The sequence below is a fragment of the Bolinopsis microptera genome, chromosome 4 (assembly GCF_026151205.1).
Source record: "Bolinopsis microptera isolate Bmic1 chromosome 4, MBARI_Bmic_1.0, whole genome shotgun sequence".
Lineage (NCBI taxonomy): Eukaryota > Metazoa > Ctenophora > Tentaculata > Lobata > Bolinopsidae > Bolinopsis > Bolinopsis microptera.
In genome coordinates this window covers 5,322,531-5,342,111 of record NC_087075.1, presented here as the reverse complement: position 1 = coordinate 5,342,111, position 19,581 = coordinate 5,322,531, and the positions used below count along the sequence as shown (strand labels likewise).

Below are 19,581 nucleotides of genomic sequence, written 5' to 3'. Positions count from 1 at the left end.
AATTTTAGATAAGCTCTAAATTCAAGTGATTAATGATTATTTGTGCTAATTTTTAATAAACAACATCAATCGCATATAAGTTTGTTTCTGAAACCTTTACTTGAACTAAAACTCAACAAATTCACAAACTTTATATAATACATTTATTACCTGTATTCTGTAATGAATCAAAAAGAATTTACTAAAACAATGATTATAATTATATATTCGAAAACATAAATTAAATCTAATATAGAAACAAACTTTAACCAGAGAATAAAAACAGCTTTTTCTATAAAATCTGACTAACATTTATAAGATTTAGAAAATTCTAGAAACTTACTTGAGAACATTCTACTGAGAACGATTTTGACCTTAAAGGACAATTTTAAATCTAGCCTTGCATCTGATACGTAAAACCAAACAAACAAACAAACAAAAAAGAGGGAAAAACAAAAATGCCGATCACAATCGGATCTTTTACTGACTAATAAATTCATTACTGTTAAATGCAATTATAATTTAAAAAGCACACATATTAGCGGTACAATAATCTCGTGTCTCAGCAATAGGCAGACTGCTAAATAACAAAATGCATTACATTAATGGGAGAGGAGAACAATCTACCAAGGAATAATGAATGATCACGAGAATATTCTGCAAGAGTACAATAATAGTTCTGGAAGGTTGGTCAGCAGGGTAATGTGATGTGATTCCAGGGGGCCGGGGGGGGGGGGGGGGGGGGGGGGGGGTAGAGGTCTAGTGTACCAAATAGAAAGGGGGGGGGCTAAAGGGGGTACGGTACTTATTTCAATAGTTTGATGAGGTTTATCCGAAAGTGTCCGGGTTGTCGTACTTCATGTTCCAGTCCACGGCAAAGAAGCACATAAATGACGAGTAACAATACTTGAGATACAACTTCAGTAATGATTGTAGAATATGCTAGCATGGCACAGAACTCAAAAGAGTGTCCACCACGCCGAGCGGTAGTGGTACTTTTGACGAAGTTTTGGAAACGTGGTCTTACATGACAGATATACTGCTCCTTGAGATACTCCTTGTGGTGTAGTCACAAGATAACGTGTCTAATGAGATAAGAACAGCTGACTTGCACGGTAAGCGGAGATAATTGAATAGATGGGACCTCATTAACCCGAATATTCTGGTTTAGATGTGTCTTGTATTACACATATAAATACATAAGATGCCGTCGCCACATATTTAGCTGAACGAGCAATTTGATTCACCACGTTTCGAGAATGTTCCATTTTGTTCGATATATTTTTTTCTACAACTCAGCTATATAAGTATATATAGTACAATAATTACTGTTCTTACCCATCATTAATTATATCTTTCTGTAATTATATACATAAACTCAACAAAAAGAGAAACTTAATATCTGCTATAACCTGTTGGGTCAATCAACAGTGTCACATCACACGTACCACCGAATTATGTTTAATAATTTTAGTGATAAAAAGATAGGTAAAAAATACCTTAAAACATGTAAATCTTCAGTATGATCAAAAATAGAGCTTCAAAATTTCAAAAACATAATTTATTAACCCACTGGACTTTTAAAAATCACATTACAAAAAAGAAACAACTGGACGATATTATATAATGTCAAATTAACCATAACTCAATTGAAACTGAGTAAGTTTAAGGGTGATAACTGCACAGTGCACACTTGATAACATGCCTTTACAAGTTCAGTAAAATCTATCTGCTTTTAAGAGTAGGCTTCTTTTTACACTCTATCAGGTCGTCTAGAAGTTCGTCCCAGCGGAGAGTCAGATAGGTTAGCTGAGCGTTAACGTAGTTGTGGGAGGAAGAGGGTTTAAATACCCAGTTGTTAGATACGTATCTGGGGGAGCAGCTGTGTTAATTAGTGTTAATTAGTGCTCATTAGGGGTAATTAGTGTTAGTTAGAGTTAATTAGTGCTAATTAGGGTTAGTTTTTTGATAATTAGTAAAGTATCTTCGTGAACTTCGATATCTAAACAAAAAGAAAGCAGTTCTGCAATCTGCAACTGTTATTGAGTAAATATTTAAGACCTTGTACCCAACCCTGTCCTGTTAAAGCTAGATGAAGTTCCCGCCCTTAAAAGCAACTTTTATCAAACCTTTGTTTGGAGTTGGAGCTGAGTCGCCTACTATCTGAGGTGTCTGGTTCACTTGACCTACTAACAGACCTTACCGAGGACCCTCCCCCTCCTTTCCCGCCTTCTGTCTCCAGGTGATCTGCTTCTCTGTCAAAACTAAAGGAGGAGCTTAGTCAGAGGATATGAGATTTAAACTGTCCAAATTGTCAGAAAGTTTGAATGGCGAGATTGCAATACCTTCTTGCTCTGAAGACTTACTCATGAATTTCAGTCGAGTAAAGAAATTCTACCTGACAACGAAGTCCTTGTTGATATCCGGTTTAAAAGAACTGACACACATTTCCACTCTGCCTCTACACTTGGGACCATTCATTGTGATGAACTGAGAGGTCTGTTCTCCAGGGTAGAGACCCAGAGAAACTTGCTTCAGGAACTTACTCTTCAGACTTGCCTGGGAGGAGAGGAATGAGGAGGGTGTTTTTTAAATTAAGGATGATTGCTCATCAATTCATTAATTAATTAATTAATTGACTGATTAATTAATTAATTGACTGATTGATCGCGGCTGAAAACAGTTATTTTATTATTTTAACAGTAAAATTGATGTGAATTTGTCAAGGAGCTGCAAGAAAATCTCGGTTTAAAGGAATGGTAGTATGTGGACTGACCCTGTTCTCCAAGGTTGATCTCAGTATCTCGTATCTGATAGATCCCAGGAAAACTGATATTTGTACTGTTTCTGCTTTGTCAACAGCTACCAGCTCAACGCAAACCTAAAACAATGATTTTAAGTTATATAAATAAATATATAAAATAAGTATCCAAGTTCAGAAGAGGATTCCCGATTCTTGGTACGGTTAGCAGTGCGTCAGTTATACTATGGAAGACAAAAAATATATAATTAATCAAGAGATAAGTAAACTATTTAATTAACTCAGTTAATTAACTAATTTAACTTAATCCAACCAACCATTTCATTATCAGTAAGAACAATCCCATTGAAGATCTCATCAAAGTTAAAAACAGAGAAGTAAATGTTAGGATAGGAAATACTAGTGCTCTTAGCTTTACCGCTCATGTTGTGTTTGTTGGGAGACCCGTACACAGGGACACTAAAACTCCTGAACAAGGGAACACTGTTATATTGGTTGTTAGATCACGTGACTTATTTAACAGGAACAAGGGAACACTGTTATATTGGTTGTTAGATCACGTGAGTTATTTAACGGGAACAAGGGAACACTGTTATATTGGTTGTTAGATCACGTGACTTATTTAACGAACTAAGGTTTTGTATAGAAGATCAGTACGATGATCAACAGATAGACAACTTCGACGCAAGAAAACGGTAATATGATAGAAAGACCCCGCCAGTACCCAGATTATGTAACCTGTAGTAACCAATAGTAACCAATAGTAACCAATAGTAACCAATAGTAACCAATAGTAACCAATAGTAACCTGTAGTAACCAATAGTAACCAATAGTAACCTGTAGTAACCAATAGTAACCTGTAGTAACCAATAGTAACCTGTAATAACCTCTAGTAACCTATAGTAACTAGTAATAACCAGTAGTAACCTGTAGTAACCTGTAGTAACCAATAGTAACTAGTAATAACCAATAGTATCTAGTAATTAAGTAATTACCTGTATATCTTGAGAGCCTTGCCTGGTGGTTTCTGTTCACACACCGCGCACGTCATAATGAAGTTGAAATGGTGAAGCAGCATGTTCAGATAAAACGTTTCCATCCAACTATACTTCCTGTAAAGTTATCAGGTCAGTTTAAAGGGAAAATTATCAGTATGCCTTTTTTGATAACAAATTTGTTGCATGTCATCAACATTCAAATGAAGATATTTAAATAATTTAAGAAGCATTTCAATGACGAGTTCTAGGCCAGAATGAACTTTTAAAAAAAGTTCATGTCAAACATCTTTACCGATAACATTATTTTCACCTTACTGTTAAAAACATAAAACCTAACGACATTGCTTTAATTCTAGCCCACTCCGCTCAAATTAATATAATTTTGGTCCACCTGTTGTTAAAGTCAGGTTTCTTCACGTCCTCTACCCTGAATATCTCTAATAGAGTACTAGGATCATCTAGCTGGGGTGTACTGTGTCTCACGTAGAACAACATGTCGTCTGTACTACCATCTAGTTGGGACACTATGTGCTCCTGATACAGATCGTACCATATCTTACCTGGAGTATTTAGGTGTCGTGGGGGGAGCAAAGAGAGATAATTTAATCTACGATAACTAAGATTTAAAAACGCGAGCAATCATCGAGCAGGTTTACTGTGCTTTTACCATCATTATAGATGTTATTTGTGGTATTTATCTGTTAACTTGGATATCGGAGCTGAGGTACACAGTAAGGAAGATACTTTTAGTGAGATGTTAAAAACCACGTACCATTCTGAGATTTAGCCTGGCTCCTAGCTTGTTGTATGATTTGCCTCAGCTTACGCCATTCCATCAAATGTTGGCAGTCAAGATAAGATCTTGACAGACGTTACAACTAGTTACTACTGGTTACTACTGGTTACTACAGACGTTGCTATTTTCTTTTAATCCGCCATATTGGTTTTACCTGGACGGATTATTATGAAATATACAATTCATGACGCAATTGGTAATATTACATATTTTATCCTCAAGGAGTAGCTGAAGTTTTAAGCTACTTTGTAAACTTTGTTTATTGCAGTTAAACTACAGACATATCGAAATTCAGCTGAGATTAGATCAATTTCAAATTGTTTCTCGGCATCAATATAACAGCCTGTTATTTCTAGCCAGTTATTTTAAAACTATACAGTCCAGTTTTTAAGTTGCTCTGAAGAAGATATAGCGTGACAGCGGGTCTACTTAACTGCCAAACTGTAGAACAAGCAATTTATAAGTTATAAAACAGTTGAAAATAGATTCTTATAAAAGTTCAATTAATCTAAATTCCTGCCTTTAAGTACACTGTACAGTCAGAATAAATTAACTCATAATAAATTAGAGGAACTATGGCAACCAAATGTTAGACATTATTGATAGAAAAACTTGTAAGTAACTTTTTATTTGTCTCATCAGTTCTTATTTTTCTTATTAATTTTTCCCTTAACAGGGAAGAATTCAAATTTATTAGAGTTCACAAATTTGCAATTTCCTCTCCCGAGGTTATGGAGACTTTCTGCAACTTCGTGATCTTTCAAGGTGGCAATGAAGGCTTTTCCGTCTGAGCTGTTTTTTACAGATTTGACTTCTTGTACGTCCACATCGCATATCAAGCTGACCTGAAATAAAAGAGATATGTATAATTTCTGTGATACTAAAGTTTTGATATTTACAGAATATGTAATATGTATCATATCAGAGTTGGCAATAATGGGGCAATATTGGGTGTGACGTTATAATTATTATAATTATAATTATTATAATTAATACTTTCCTTACCTTGATAGTCTTCTCATCTTTTTTCAGCCGGCGCGTTCTATCAAGCGAAACTTTCATAGCTGCCCCATTAAATATGAGAACTTGACCGGCAAGGTATGTTTCCATCTTTTTACAAGCTCGTTTATCTTTGTAGTAGACTAAACTTGTCAGTTCTGCAGCAATCTGTGTCCTGGAAGTGAAACAAATTTACAAGTGTCAAAAGTTTGGACCAGTTATAAAAAGTAGGGCCACTTATTAAATTTAAGCCATCATTAGAGATTAATTATAATGCGGTCACATTCTTACGAAATAATTACAGAAACACCAACCTCCCTGTATTATGAAGATGATTGATTAGGAGAGAGACATCATGATGCTTGTTGGTCAACGCTCTCTCTATCATAGGTACAAAATGGTTGGAAAGAATCATTGAATCCATTAATGAAGTGTTGTTAAGCATCGCATCTGTGATCTGATTAAAACGCTTTTGAAAGATAGGGTGGTCAGAAGTGTAACAATGTGGCAACGCATCAAGCATGCCCAATTTGTCTGACTCATCTGAACTTAAAATCTCTGAGAAAAGCTCATCCGATTCCAGAAAATCGAATGGTGGGTAAATTTGATCAGGTCTTTTAAAGAAGTTGCCGTGGATTATGTCTCTTTCTGGGTGTTGGTCATGAGTAAGAGACCCATCAATGTTTCGAGTTACGATGTATCTATCCTGAAATTAAAGCACCATTAAGTTTCATTATGATACAAATATAATTATGACCATACTTTTTCAAAGAACAGGACTTTTAAGAAATCCAATAGATTACAGTTAAAGTAAGAAATGATGTAGTGTACACACCTGATCAGAAGCATCTTTACTGCAATCAACAAAAGTTATTGAACTGTCATAAAGCCATGCCAAACCCGGATCATTTTCTACAGCCTGAGAAACATCTGGTCTGACAGTAGAAGGAACAGGTTTGCTGTCTAATATTTCTACAACCCTTCTCCGAGCATTCTCATTGGCCACCTCAAGCTCTTCTTTAGTGAGGAATGCTATTTGGGAGGTAGGTTGAGATGAATAAGGTTGACGAAACTGATGAGATGATTTCATAACTTCTGCTGTTATTTCTTGATTGAAGACATCCTTTGATTCTTCTAATCGTTTTTGAAATGTTTTATCTATTTTTACATACTGCTGGGATGGAATTGAAGATTTTGGATGGGACAAATACGGAGCATTTTGTTGTTCAAATGATTTATCTGTAGCATTCTTCCTTTTGACGTGATAAACCTGAGAGAATTGATTTTATGAGTACTGAATTGAATTATAAAATTTCGCAACAATAACGAATGTTCAATAATTTAGATGCTAATAAAATATACTCATAAAGTACACATTAAATTTTGTTACTTGCTACCTATGTGATATATAAAATGGTGCTTTTTATGGTGCTCCACATAAGGATCCTGTTGTTTTGGTGGGGCAACCTAATTAAAGCGAAAATGTAAATTATGATCGTATTGATATGCAATATAATACATTATAATATCTCTATCAAAATGGCATACTGGAGCAACTCAAATTATATCAAAAATTGCTGACACATTTCAAATGCACTTACTTCATTTGCAGGTTCAGTGGAAAAATTTCTGACTAATCCAAGTGAGTTTCTTATCACATGACGAAGAGCAATGTTCATTTTAAAGCTGGAAGAATATTTGAATAGTTAAATCAACTATAAATAAAAACAGCCACACACAAATGCCTTACAATAGGTAGTTAATTACCAAAATACGTCTTTATTAAGCCTTCAGATTAAAGCATATATTCTTTAAGGAAGTGATCAAAAAGTATGACCTTAGGCCCAGAAGAAAAAAATTGCCGTTAAATAAATGATGCTTTTCCAATACTCTAAAAGAACATATATATTGGAGAGAGATATTTCCAATAAGTAATAACATCGTAAGTCATTACTGCAAAATAAGACAATGAATGTATTGTCAAGTGATTTATTGCCTGATACACCACCAAGCAAGAAATGTAAACGAATCTATCTTGTGCTACAACTGGAAAAAAGGGTCATTCTTCCCCCTTGTATTTACCACAACAGGAGGAATGGCACCTGAGGCCAAGCGTTTCATAAGAGACTTGCTGTGTTGATAGCCATCAAGATGAAGGAAGACTACAGCCAGTTGATGTACAACATCAGGACACGCCTGAGCATGGATATAAAGAGGAGTGTTCTAGTAGCAGTTAGAGGTGTACGTGTGAAGGCAAAGAAGGTATGAACCACCCCTATATCCAGTGTCTCCTTCAACCTGATACCTGAAGAGAAGAGCTACGAGGGATAGATGATATTTATTGCTCATGATTTACGATTGTGCTCTGCCAATTGCATCACTTGATTTAATTTATTGTATATATACTGTTTGGGTAGCCATACCCCAGAGGTAGGCAGAGCATCTCAATGCTATCCTCTCGTGGGCCATCTTGGCCCAACCTCTCTTAAAAAGGTTTAAAAAAGAATGTTAGACAAAAAAACAGATCTATCCTGTTTCTCACAGTCAGTGCAGAAAGTGTTATCATTTAGCAACATACACATGTTACATGGCGAGATCTCCATCCAAAAGGATTAGTCTGCGTCATCTGCGTCATTACTTTGTATTATACAACTTCGACGGGTAATAATTCTCCATCCTTTTCGATCTGCAGCCAATCTTCTCATACAATCAATCGTGAGTCCATTACGATCCAATCTCTGCTCAGCATCTTCAATAAATACATCATTTAAGCTCTTCCTAGGCCTGCCTCTTGATCGTTTCCCATGCTTGGGTTTCCATTCAAGTAGATAGTTAGGTAACCGATCTTCAGGCATTCTACTGACATGTCCAAACCAACGTAGCCGTTTTGTTGCTATTATGTCAGTAAGAGCAGTTATTGAAGCCCTTCTTAAAACATTTAGCAAGTTTAGTGAATTTTTCCTGAAGGCCACTTGCCACCAGGATCTGCAGGGTTTTTCAAATGGTGAAGCTGATATGTTGCATCCAATCATTGAATAATTACTCATATATAAACTTATTCATTCACAATGATGAATGACCCTATATAAAATGAAACTTTCAAAAATTCAATATATTCCCCAACTTAAATATTGGCAGAAACATTTGAAATTTACCCTAGTTGGCCTTGTGTCTCCAAGTTCAAATCTAGACTCTCTATATCCACATAACAAAGTTCTTTCTTGCCCCTCTGTTTCCCCGGAGAGAAATCACTGTTGTTCTAAGGATTTCAAATCGAAGATTCTTGTACCACCTGACTTATCTGCATGTGGCAATATGTGTAATTTTAGCCAATCTCACGTGATCTCACACCATGAATGAGAATTTAAAGATTCACCAAGCTCTACCGGAGTTCAAAATAATTCCAAATGACTTTATGATATCCCCGCACAGAGATTCATTCAAAGAAAAAAAAAATTAAAATTTGGAAGACTCGTTTAATGTTTAAACGCCAGTTTCAAAATATACAGCGCAGCGCTCGATTTTAGTAAGCACTGTCACTTATTATTGCGAAATATCTAACGCGCATGCGTGCGGCTTTTCTGTTTTTAATATTTTGTTCAATTTGCAGAATAGTTATGATGTATTCCATAACGATTAGTTACTATTATATTCCCTAAACGAATATTATAATAAATAGAATGTGTCTATATTTTTTCGAATTGTGCGACATACCGAGTTCATTAATATGGACGAGCAATTTGTTATTTTAATAACAATTTACCTGGCACGCGCGCCATTTAAATCCCAATTAATTAATACCACTGCTCGGCGCTTCTATACGTGAGAGTAGTGAGCAATAGACTAGCAATTAGTTAGGTAAATTAGTAATGTTATGACTAAGCGATTAACGGCCGGTGATACTCGTAAAATATTTGTTTCAACTCGGCGCGCGTCCTGATAGGTTATAAACCTACAAGTACAACCAAGCGATTGTAATCACTTTGCATTGTTTATCAATATAAATATGCGATCATTCCAGTTCAACTCTGAGTCTGAACTCGTACATCGAATTACATATTACTCCCAGGTAAGGTATCGATGCTTCTTTTATACAAGTAAAATAATAGATTTGAGAATTGATTGAAATAATAAGCGAAATTAATAAGATTACCCACATTTTTCACTGTAATTAACCAGACAAAACATCATGTGTAGATAAAATGTAACTGATTTTACCAGATAACATTAAAATAGTTTCCACAATTACTATCGGGATTGCCTGAGGAAAACCATCGCTAACAATCATCCAATTTACCAAGCAGAAAAACGGAAAATTAATAAAAAGGGGGGAAACAGATCAATGAAGGTCCAGTTGCACAAATAACCAGGAAATCAAGCCCAAGAACATGAACGATTTGACAAAAATTGAAAATTCAGTACACAGTAGACCTTCAACATTTTTCGTTATTTTTGGAAGATAAATAAGGTAATAGCATATGTTAAACACCGTAACTTCAACCCATCAAAAATAATTTGGACCCACTTCAAACAGCTGTAAGTTATTTGAAAGTTTCACTACATGCATTTGTACTTTGTAGCATTAATGAAGCGGATCTTTATATAATATTTCTGTTATCATCATCTCAACATGTTTCTACATTTGAATTAGGTGTCGAATTATTCATAGTTTGTGGCGTGTCACATTTTAAACACAATTCTATGCCAGTCATACCCCCAGTCCAAATCTAAGCAGGTTATACGAGATTCAACTTGACCTCTCAAACCACTAACTGATGTAAATAATTTACCAACATACAAATTATTTTACTGGACCTATAAAACACTTTCAGCTAACAATAATAGTTCTTCCACAGTTCCTCCAATAACCAACGACCGCGCAAATTTAAAAGCTAATAATTTAACCACTAAAAAAATAAATCTTCTCAAAGATTTCTTCTTTCTTCGTTCAGGAACTCTTCAATATCTGCGAACAGATCGTCATCATCATCTTTAGTTTCTGGTTTAGACTTGGATTTGAAGGAAGCTGGTTCAATGTCCAGGGCTGCATTTAGGAGATCTAGTTCCTTGTCCAAATCGTCAAGATCGTCACTGTGACGGTTATAAACTTATTAGTTAGTAAATTATTAAAACATAGAATTAGAATGACGTATCATGGGAGTGAACCAATGTTTATTTTGACTACAAATCATTCATTCGGTGTCAGAACTTAAATCATGCGAAAGCGTAATAAAAATAAATTGAGGTAGAAAATGTCAGGAAAATTATCTAAATGACGAATCAAGTTCTTTAATTCCACAACAATCACTAAATAAACACTTACTCAATAGGGGGAGGCGACAGTTCAACAGGGGGTTTAACAACAGGTTTCACACTAGTAACTGCTGGTGTAAACCTCTGTTCAGGAACTGTTGTAGGAACTGTTGTAGGAACTGTTGTTGGAACCGTTGTAGGAACTGTTGTTGGAACCGTTTTCCTGATCTTTATAGTTTTAACACCTCCTAGCCTCCTTGTCTGTTTAACCTCAGCTGTAACTTTACGTGTATCCGATCTAGTTGGTCTAACTAGAGGTACGGTATCTGGTCTAGTTGGTCTAACTAGAGGTGTGATGGTGGGAACGGCTGGAGCAGGGGTGGGTCTAATAGGTTGGGAGGATGATGGAGCAAACGGGTTAAATCCTTTAACCTGGCGGGAAATTATAAGTTTATACAAGGAAAAATTCAGCTGTTTCGAGGAGAAATTTTAAAGGTTTTATAGCTTGGATAAAGTTGGTTTACACCAATGTTTATGCACTAATAAGCAGTTAGCACATTTCTATGACGAACATTACCTGTCTGTTTGCAGTAGTTGATACAGTGTTGCTCTGTTCTGCTTTAGGCGGCACAAGACTTCTGATAGTAGCACTAAACACTGCTGCTAACGGTTTCCTAGCAGAGGGCGAAGTTGTTTTAACTTCAGGTTTAGGTTCTGGTACTTCAGGTTGTTGGGGAGTGTTGTTTGTGGGATCTTTGTTTAGGACTACTACTTTTCTCTTGGATTTTCTTTTGGGTCTCGGTTCTTCAGTAGATGGGGAGGTCTGGTGGAGTTTTCATTTTAAAATAGTTACGTAGTTTTATTATTATTGATTCTGCTCTTTATCGAGAAATGAAACATGACAAGCTATACAGTCCGTGTAGGATGGAGATTATAATCTCATGGTAGTATTGGAAACCATTCGTTATCACAGTTTTAATTTAATTACTTGAACCCGAAAAAAGTCAGCTAATTTTGTCCCAAAAATAATAATTTCTAGACCCACCTCAAAGAATATCTGATCGCACTTCTCAGGCGTTTTAAGAAACTCAGAGTCATCATTATCAGGAGTACTCGGAGGGGAAGAATCGGGCGAACTGAAATTAAACTTGTAACTAATTTGTGGATACACAAGAAGGACACATCTGCTTAACCGCAAACATTTTCCTTAAAACATGAACCTTAATAAGGAGTGAATAAATGAAATTTGAGAAGTCCTGGCCTATTCTTATCGTAAGAATTTGTGCTTCTTTAAACTTACTTAGTTGCGGGGCTGTCAGCTCCAGTAAGGTGAGAGCTGATTAACCTTCGTTGCCAGGCTGGAGCCGCTAAGGATATTTGAGTGTAAATCTAACAGCGAATTAAATTAAATGATTTGGGTTTGATTATTATTTAGTATCGCATTTCCCGAAATAACTTGACATACGTTGCATGCCACTTTTCGCGCGCGACAGTCAATACTTGTTGCGCGCAATGGATTTAGTGCATGTAATGTCAAAATGCGCGTCTTTTTGAATGCTAAAATATTAGACTTTAGTCACGTCTGGGCTTTCCGAATGCTAACATTTGTAGACCTATCTCAATATCATGGTCGAGTTCAATGTGGTATGATTATTATTCGAGAAAAATAACAATGGCGGGCTTACGTCATACTTTTAATAACTAACAAATCATAGTTCCACAAGCACACAGATAATTAAATGTTCTTGTGCCGCAATCTTTGAACGAAATTCGATGGTACAATTTACAAAGAGTATCACGTGCTAATGTCACGTGCTAATGTCACGTGCTAATGTCACGTGTTAACAAACCTCTATCTGAGTTGTTGGGAGAAGTCTCAGTCTCCAAATTATCTGCTGAAATGTTTTCGATTAATTTGATATTCGATATGATACATTACCTTAATCAATCACAATTCAGTTTTATGATACAAATTTATCGGTATCAGTCGATGAAAAATTAAGCGCTTTAAAATAATATTACAAACCTTGGCCTTGTTTTTTGATGAGTTTCTTCAGTTTTTTCTCCTCTTTCTTTTTCTTCTTCAGCTCTTTAGCTCGCTTCTTTTCAATCTTTGCTTTACGTTTCTCATCTTTAGTCTGGGATAATAAGAAATAGTAAGAATGTGGGGTTATTTGAGAAATAGGAAAGAAAAATTTTTTAGGAAAGAAAAATTTTTATTTACCACAAAACAATCAATACATAATGTTATATTCATAAATAAATTCAAATTTCAATTTCAAACACATATACAGTACGCCGCGCACACAGCCACAATTTAAAAATGTTCAGAAATTCGTAGGTCAGCTGTAGGCGCCGCGCACATGATCTATTTAATTGTTATCTTACAATTACATGTCACATTTCTTAATTTCTAGAGCCAAAATTTCAGAAGCAAAATAATTTAAAAGATATTTCTGACGTTCACGCAGTACAGGCCGTGAACACTGCGACCTAATTAATATAATAATGGAGAGATTCCAAAAAACCGCGCGCTCGTTATTTGTGATTAAATTGAGTGCGCGCCACTGTCAACCGCAGTACCGCTCAAGCATGAAGTACTAAGCGGTACGCAGTTTTGCGTGAGGTGTAGACATTTGTAGCACACGTTTCATTCAACTAATCCATTATGTGACATGTAATTATATTAAAGCAAAAAGAATATTAATTTTAGTAATAATTGACGTAAACATATGTGTTTAAATAACATCTATAATCTAGCGAGTTACTAATACCATTTGTTTGTATTATTAATTATATATGTTTACACTAGCCTATATTATGATGGAGATATACATTGCATTATATAATTGCTCCAATATTCAACACTGCTAAACAACAAATACCTACTCGCCCATCGATGAAGCAGTTGCCAAAACAAAGCTCAAAGTTAATATATCCTCGTACTTCGTTTTGGAAACTGTAGAATTCCAATAAATAATTAGTGTTTCAATTGTGTATTCGATGGGCAAGCACTCGCCACTCGAGGCCGAGACAAACGGCACCAGCTCCGCCCCGCAACCATGAAGTAATGTAAGCAGAAAGGCGGGGCGGTGGTGTGCGCCGTTTATACGGCTCACAGCACGAGACATTTTGAGCTCCAAGACTATAAAAGTCCCGAATTAAACATAGCGACTTACCACCGTCAGCCGTCAAAAATTTAGAATTTGTATGTTATAAACTCTACACCTGCTATCAGTATAACATGTAATTTAGTTTGTTATTGGCTAAATTTTCAACTCGATTAAGCGATGCAGGCGGATGAACTAGGCTTCTCCTCCGTCAAAAACACAATGAGAGGGGGTTGTGGAAGGACACGAACACTATTCGTTAACTCGTACCCCGGGTACCCCTTAGAACCGTGTCCCATCAGAGAGAGCCCATCACCCGTCAGATCGAAAACAGTGTTTTAGTTTTGATCAATCGTTACTCAATGTAACGAAAAAGTCTTCATAGAAAATTCCACTAACAAATTCTACCACCAATAACGAGGAATTCCACATTCATGGGAGTCTGACTTCCTTGAAATCACCGAACCAATAAAAACACGAACAATAAAAACTCTTTAAATAAGGATTCACAAACTTACCACTTTTGGAGTAACTTTAAAGTTCATAGTAATTCCAGTAAAGTCGTGTTTTCTTTCTGGACTATCTAATAATTCGTCTTCTGAATTCTTTTCATATTTCTTTGGATCAAACTCATCGTCCGAGTAAAAACTAGAACAGAAATATTTCAAAAGAAGAAATTTGAAATCACCATCTCGTAATAACGAAGTAATTAAATAGTCATTACTCTATCAATGACTTCAAATACGGTTAACTAATTTGTAAGAGAAAGTGATAATTACTCTAAATTACTCTAAATATGCTGACTTACTCGTCTTCATCTGAGTTGAGACTGTTCTCAGGTTTGAACATGTTTCTGTCGATGTCATCAAATGGTCGAACCAACTTTGCTGTCTCAGTAGTTGAACGATCTGATTAAAGTTCGTTTAACTTACTAGTTGGCTGGAACCAAAACAAATTCTTATAATTAGCAGATCATTTCAGCAGTTTTTAAACGTGAAATAAGAAATATTCTGCATGGTAGAAGGAGAGGGTTTTACCAAGAGTGGGCGACTCAGCGCGGGTTCTGAAGTTATCCAGATCTGGTGTGACATCACGTGTGTTCCTCCCACTCTCACTTTCCCTTTCAATTTCTCTTTCTGGTGTCGGTTTCCGTTTCATTGACTTCAGAGCTTGTTCACGCAGGATGTCTGGGGAAAGTGGTAAATTATATACGTTCTTCCTATAAAAGTTGATTTTGCTAGAAAACCTGTAGAGCGAATACTCTTCCAACGACCAATAACTGTCCACAAAAAATTAGTTTGCTGGCAGATTGCCAGAGATAAACAGGAGATCAAACATTTTGCGTATCGTTATAGATAATAATTGAATAAATAATTCATATGATTTTAGTGGTTTACTGCTAAATATGTTCACCTCACCCTTTACAGTTTACAAGCACATTTTTTCATTTCATTTCATTTCATTTCATTTCATTTCATTTCATTTCAAAGAAACAAGCTACCTGCTAAAGACTTTATTCCAACATCTGGAACAGGACTTGACAAGTCTGGAGTATCTCCTATCTTCTTTAGAGAGATCATCTTAGGGCTGAGTGACAATGTGGCCTTCACTGATGCTACTGTCTTCCTCTGAAATGCAGTTAGATTAAATTACATGATAAGATCCAATTTATGGTGTACTTTAAGATAAATATAAAATGAAAAATCGAAGTAACCCAAAATCAAATGTGTGAAGCAGACAATAGCTTATATGCTATAAACTGGTTAAGTCAGACAACGATAAGTTATATTTCCATAACAAACCGAAGGGGGCGAAGTGATAAAGTCTGATTGATTATTGTTATTTGATGACGTCTTGTTGTCTTGTGATGATGACGTCATAGTTATTTGATGAGAGGCGGATCTAGGGGGAGTGACTGCTGATCCCTGTAAAGTGAACATTTTATTAGGTAAATGGGCGTGATGTGGGTACAAGTCAGGTTGTGGAGTCTATTGATAACGAAAAGAAATTAGATTAAATAAAATGCAGTTTTTGAAGGAATGAAGAATATTCCGGGTGACTAACACCTATAAAAGGTGTTGCTTACGGGTGACTAACACCTATAAAAGGTGTTACTTACGGTGACGGCGTCGTATTCAGGTGTTTTTGGTGTCCCATCATCAGCTTTGTAGTCAGGGGTCTTGTTTCCGTCTGGAACATCTGAATAGTTCTATTTAGAGCTCATGTTGCATTGGTACTGTACACTATACAACTTTCTTAACTCATGTTATTTAGGGAGACCATCTCTATTAAATCTTGAATTATGATTACTGAAATAAGAGAGATCAGACATTTTTGTAGCAGTTTGGATTTTGTAAAAGTCTCTTAAATAAATAACTAAATTGTAGAAATAAGAAAAAGAATAACTGTAAAAAATAACGTTCAAATATACAAACACGATCTAACTTACAATTCTCACTTTCAGCTTCCACCGCTACGACGTTTTCCTCAGGAGTAGGAGGCTGGTACAAGTTCTCGTCATTCTCCTCAATCTTCATATCTTCTTTTTTCATTTCTTCGCTTTTCCTTTCCTCACGTCTCTGAACTTTTTGAGGAGAGTCCGAGCCACGATTGTAACTTCGCTTGTAAGTAGGGGACCTGACATAGTGGGTTATTTAATTATGCATTTAAATTTAAAATAAACACACCATTCTAACTTGTTTCAGAAAAGTTCACCTTAATAAAGTTTAGATACCAACAATTTCTACCCTGACCAATGAATATAACGGACCTATTTCTACGTCTCTTGCCATCCCTAGCTCTCTTGTTGCGCTGAGGGCTCTCAGATCGGGATCGCATGCGGCGCTTTGGTGAACCACTGCGCTTCTTTCTTCTCTTGTTATTGTTGTTGTTGTTGTTGTTGCTAGACAAGTGGTCCATCATCATATTACCTGAGTTAGAGTGTTACAATATATATCCAGTTTTTATTGTCATTTAATATGTTGTTAGAAAACGTATGGATTGGAGCAGTTTTGAGAGTCTAAATTCATGACACTATCCTTAGTTCATCATAAGTTGTCCGCGAAGAGTTGTCCACTGAAATAGCAATACAATTACACTAAAAGCTAGAAATGTCTAGTAATAAGTGTAGTCTAGAGCAACGTACCTATCATCATCTGAGATGCAGCAGCGTATATCGCCTGTGCCTGGTTGACAGGGTTGACTTGAGCAGCTGCTGGGGTTATGTTGTAGTGGCTCTGTGTTGAGATACCTGAGGAGAGGTTAACCGTGTATTGCGCTTATGCGCAGGTATAGTGCAGTGCGCAGGTATAGTGCAGTGCGCAGGTATAGTGCAGTGCGCAGGTATGGCGCAGTGCAGGTATAGTGGCTTGCATAAAGTCCACTTGTGCCAGCTGCTTTAATCAATCTATAACAAGAGCACTATCTGGAACATGTCACCAAGCCAAGGTTCAGTATTGACTCATCTTGCCCTAAGGTGATGCCAAAGGAGCGGGGTTACTAAGGAAGGCTTGCCCTTGGAACGATGACAAAAAGTAACTGAAGTAAAATACTTTACCTGGTACACTCTGCTGATAAGGATTCAAATAACCTGAAATCATATCTCGTTGGAAAGTTGCTGATATAACTTGAACATAAAGATGCCAAATGTCGGTTTTACAAAATTTATCGGGCAGATTACAATGTATTTAATGGCACTATAATTGTGCTTAACATTATCAAATTATATAAAATCTATCTTAGCAGCAACACTACAGCAGTGTTAGGATATTATATTATAATCAAGAACACCTTGGTTCTTTACAAGACAAAGCAGTAACTGTAAAAAAATTAAAGTAATTTATTTATCCAAAGAATCAAAATTAAAAAATCTATGAAAACTTAGTACTACAACTTAATTTTACAACCAAGAAGCATAATTTGCCACAATTTATCATTAAATAGTTAAATTAATTAATTAAAACAGACTGAAAATAGAAGTCATGCTACATGTAAACATTTTATAAGTGTAAGTTTACTTTCCTTTCCTTTTTCCTTTAAAAAACATTCTTTTTTCTATAAAAAAAGGCTGACAGAGCTTCCATGGACTATCTCAATCATAATTATAATGAGTACAAAGTACACACAATATAAATAGTATATTCAAACAGTTAGTCATTAGTACATTCATTAACTTTCCTAACCCTGATTATATATACTTAACCAAAAATCAGCTACAGAAAGGCAATGTTTAAATAGGCAGAATATTTGTCAAGGTAAACTAATAAATTATATAATTGCTGAGCAAGTCAATACTGGCATTCAATCATGACAGTCAAAAATATTTACAATTATAAGAGAAGACTTTGCAATCCAATAATGGTTTTAGTGTTGCTGCTAGGATATAAACCGATATGGCATTTTTATGAAGTATTGTAATATTGTAATAACAACAATAACAAGTACACACAATCTATACAGGAATAACAATGAGATCGTATTGCTTGGCTCCCTTGGCTTATCGAGGGCTCCGGCTCAGGAAATGTTTTCAAAGAAGGATTATGATCAATGACCAAGTTCAGTGCTTAACTTCCTGATAGACTGATCACAACAGATCTTCAAGTTCCGATTTCATTCTTTCTGGCCTCGTTAGCCACAGTAAATTTGAAGGGCGAGTTCATTGAAAGTTGAAAGGAACACGTTTGGAACAATGAGAACTCTTTTCAGAACTAAAGTTTTCTTTTCATCAAAATCTTGCTGTAACTTGCAGGACCAGATAATGCATTAAAATCTCCAAAATAGAACGCCCAAGATTAACATACGATCCTTAAAGATAGCAAGAAAGATCTCATTCAATCTGCACACTTGGATCATTCTAGTCAGAGAAGAAGGATCACTTCATCGCCAATACAAATCAGAAGATCGTACTTCTGATCTAGCTTAAATCACATATCTGATCTCGGAGTAGATCTTATACCACACCTTGCGCATGCATAGTAGAGGTAGGATACTGCATCCTGTAGACTGGCTGAAGAGGAGGAGGAGGAAGAGGAGGAGGATAATGAGATGGTGGTGGGGCCTGGTACTGAGACACAGGTAGAGGGAGCGGCTGGTTGGGGAGCAGTGGGGGAGGGGGTAGAAGTCCTATGTGGTTTGGATCCTGAAAATGGGGACATGTGTGAGCAACATTCAGTACGAAATGTGTAATTATTAATTAGGACTTGACACATGTGGTGTTGTCAAGACTATAATCCATTTACCCCAAAAGAACAGCATTATTTGGCAGCAATTAAATTACTAAAAACAAACTTTTTTTTATTACGTAAATACTTTTTAAGTTTTACAGATTACAGCAATGAAGTTTTAAAAAATTTAATTACCAAGCTTAATTAAAGACGTTTAACAAACAAACCTGAGACATGTTAGGAGAGGAACTAAGAAAGTTGTAGGTAGGTAGGGTCGATAGATTTATTTCTTGTCGGATACTTGCTATAAATGTAATAATTCAATACATTATTCAGAACACTCCAATGTGACTTTTTAAATGAATACTCAACATAACATTATAAATAATTCCTCTCTGGGCATCTCAACAAGACATTCACAGAAAATGAACAATTTACGTTAAAAACCATATAATTACAAACTTAAAAAATTCAACTAAATACCTTTGATATTAACCTTCTTCCTCTTAGCTATCATTGGAT

General features: G+C 35.8%; 3 protein-coding genes across 4 annotated transcripts; all 3 read right to left on the bottom strand.

The window, feature by feature from the left end:
• Positions 1 to 22: 22 nt before the first annotated feature.
• Positions 23 to 4,691, bottom strand: LOC134813902 (uncharacterized protein KIAA0930 homolog). Its single transcript, XM_063821834.1, has 8 exons — positions 4,512 to 4,691; positions 4,131 to 4,299; positions 3,737 to 3,853; positions 3,058 to 3,208; positions 2,756 to 2,860; positions 2,378 to 2,538; positions 2,109 to 2,243; positions 23 to 1,849 (listed from the first exon to the last, which is right to left on the bottom strand). Exons 1-8 carry the CDS (start codon positions 4,573 to 4,575, stop codon positions 1,705 to 1,707), a joined length of 1,047 nt encoding a protein of 348 aa, XP_063677904.1. The 5' UTR covers positions 4,576 to 4,691; the 3' UTR covers positions 23 to 1,704.
• Positions 4,692 to 4,817: 126 nt separating this feature from the next.
• LOC134814082 (uncharacterized) lies at positions 4,818 to 7,216 on the bottom strand. Its single transcript, XM_063822089.1, has 5 exons — positions 7,136 to 7,216; positions 6,370 to 6,804; positions 5,849 to 6,240; positions 5,541 to 5,709; positions 4,818 to 5,380 (listed from the first exon to the last, which is right to left on the bottom strand). The coding sequence occupies exons 1-5, from the start codon at positions 7,211 to 7,213 to the stop codon at positions 5,174 to 5,176; spliced, it is 1,281 nt and encodes a 426-aa protein (XP_063678159.1). The 5' UTR covers positions 7,214 to 7,216; the 3' UTR covers positions 4,818 to 5,173.
• Positions 7,217 to 9,644: 2,428 nt separating this feature from the next.
• On the bottom strand, positions 9,645 to 19,371 carry LOC134814530 (proteoglycan 4-like). Of its 2 annotated transcripts, none has more exons than XM_063822689.1 (19): positions 19,287 to 19,371; positions 18,857 to 19,034; positions 17,454 to 17,486; positions 17,043 to 17,147; positions 16,668 to 16,827; positions 16,347 to 16,534; positions 16,017 to 16,096; positions 15,700 to 15,822; positions 15,399 to 15,525; positions 14,935 to 15,084; positions 14,706 to 14,805; positions 14,416 to 14,545; positions 12,814 to 12,925; positions 12,638 to 12,682; positions 12,088 to 12,154; positions 11,833 to 11,923; positions 11,365 to 11,610; positions 10,858 to 11,219; positions 9,645 to 10,625 (listed from the first exon to the last, which is right to left on the bottom strand). In XM_063822689.1, exons 1-19 carry the CDS (start codon positions 19,293 to 19,295, stop codon positions 10,460 to 10,462), a joined length of 2,472 nt encoding a protein of 823 aa, XP_063678759.1. In that variant the 5' UTR covers positions 19,296 to 19,371; the 3' UTR covers positions 9,645 to 10,459. The 2 variants fall into 2 exon arrangements, with proteins under 2 accessions (XP_063678759.1, XP_063678760.1); XM_063822690.1 differs by having other exon boundaries at positions 12,638 to 12,679.
• Positions 19,372 to 19,581: the final 210 nt, after the last annotated feature.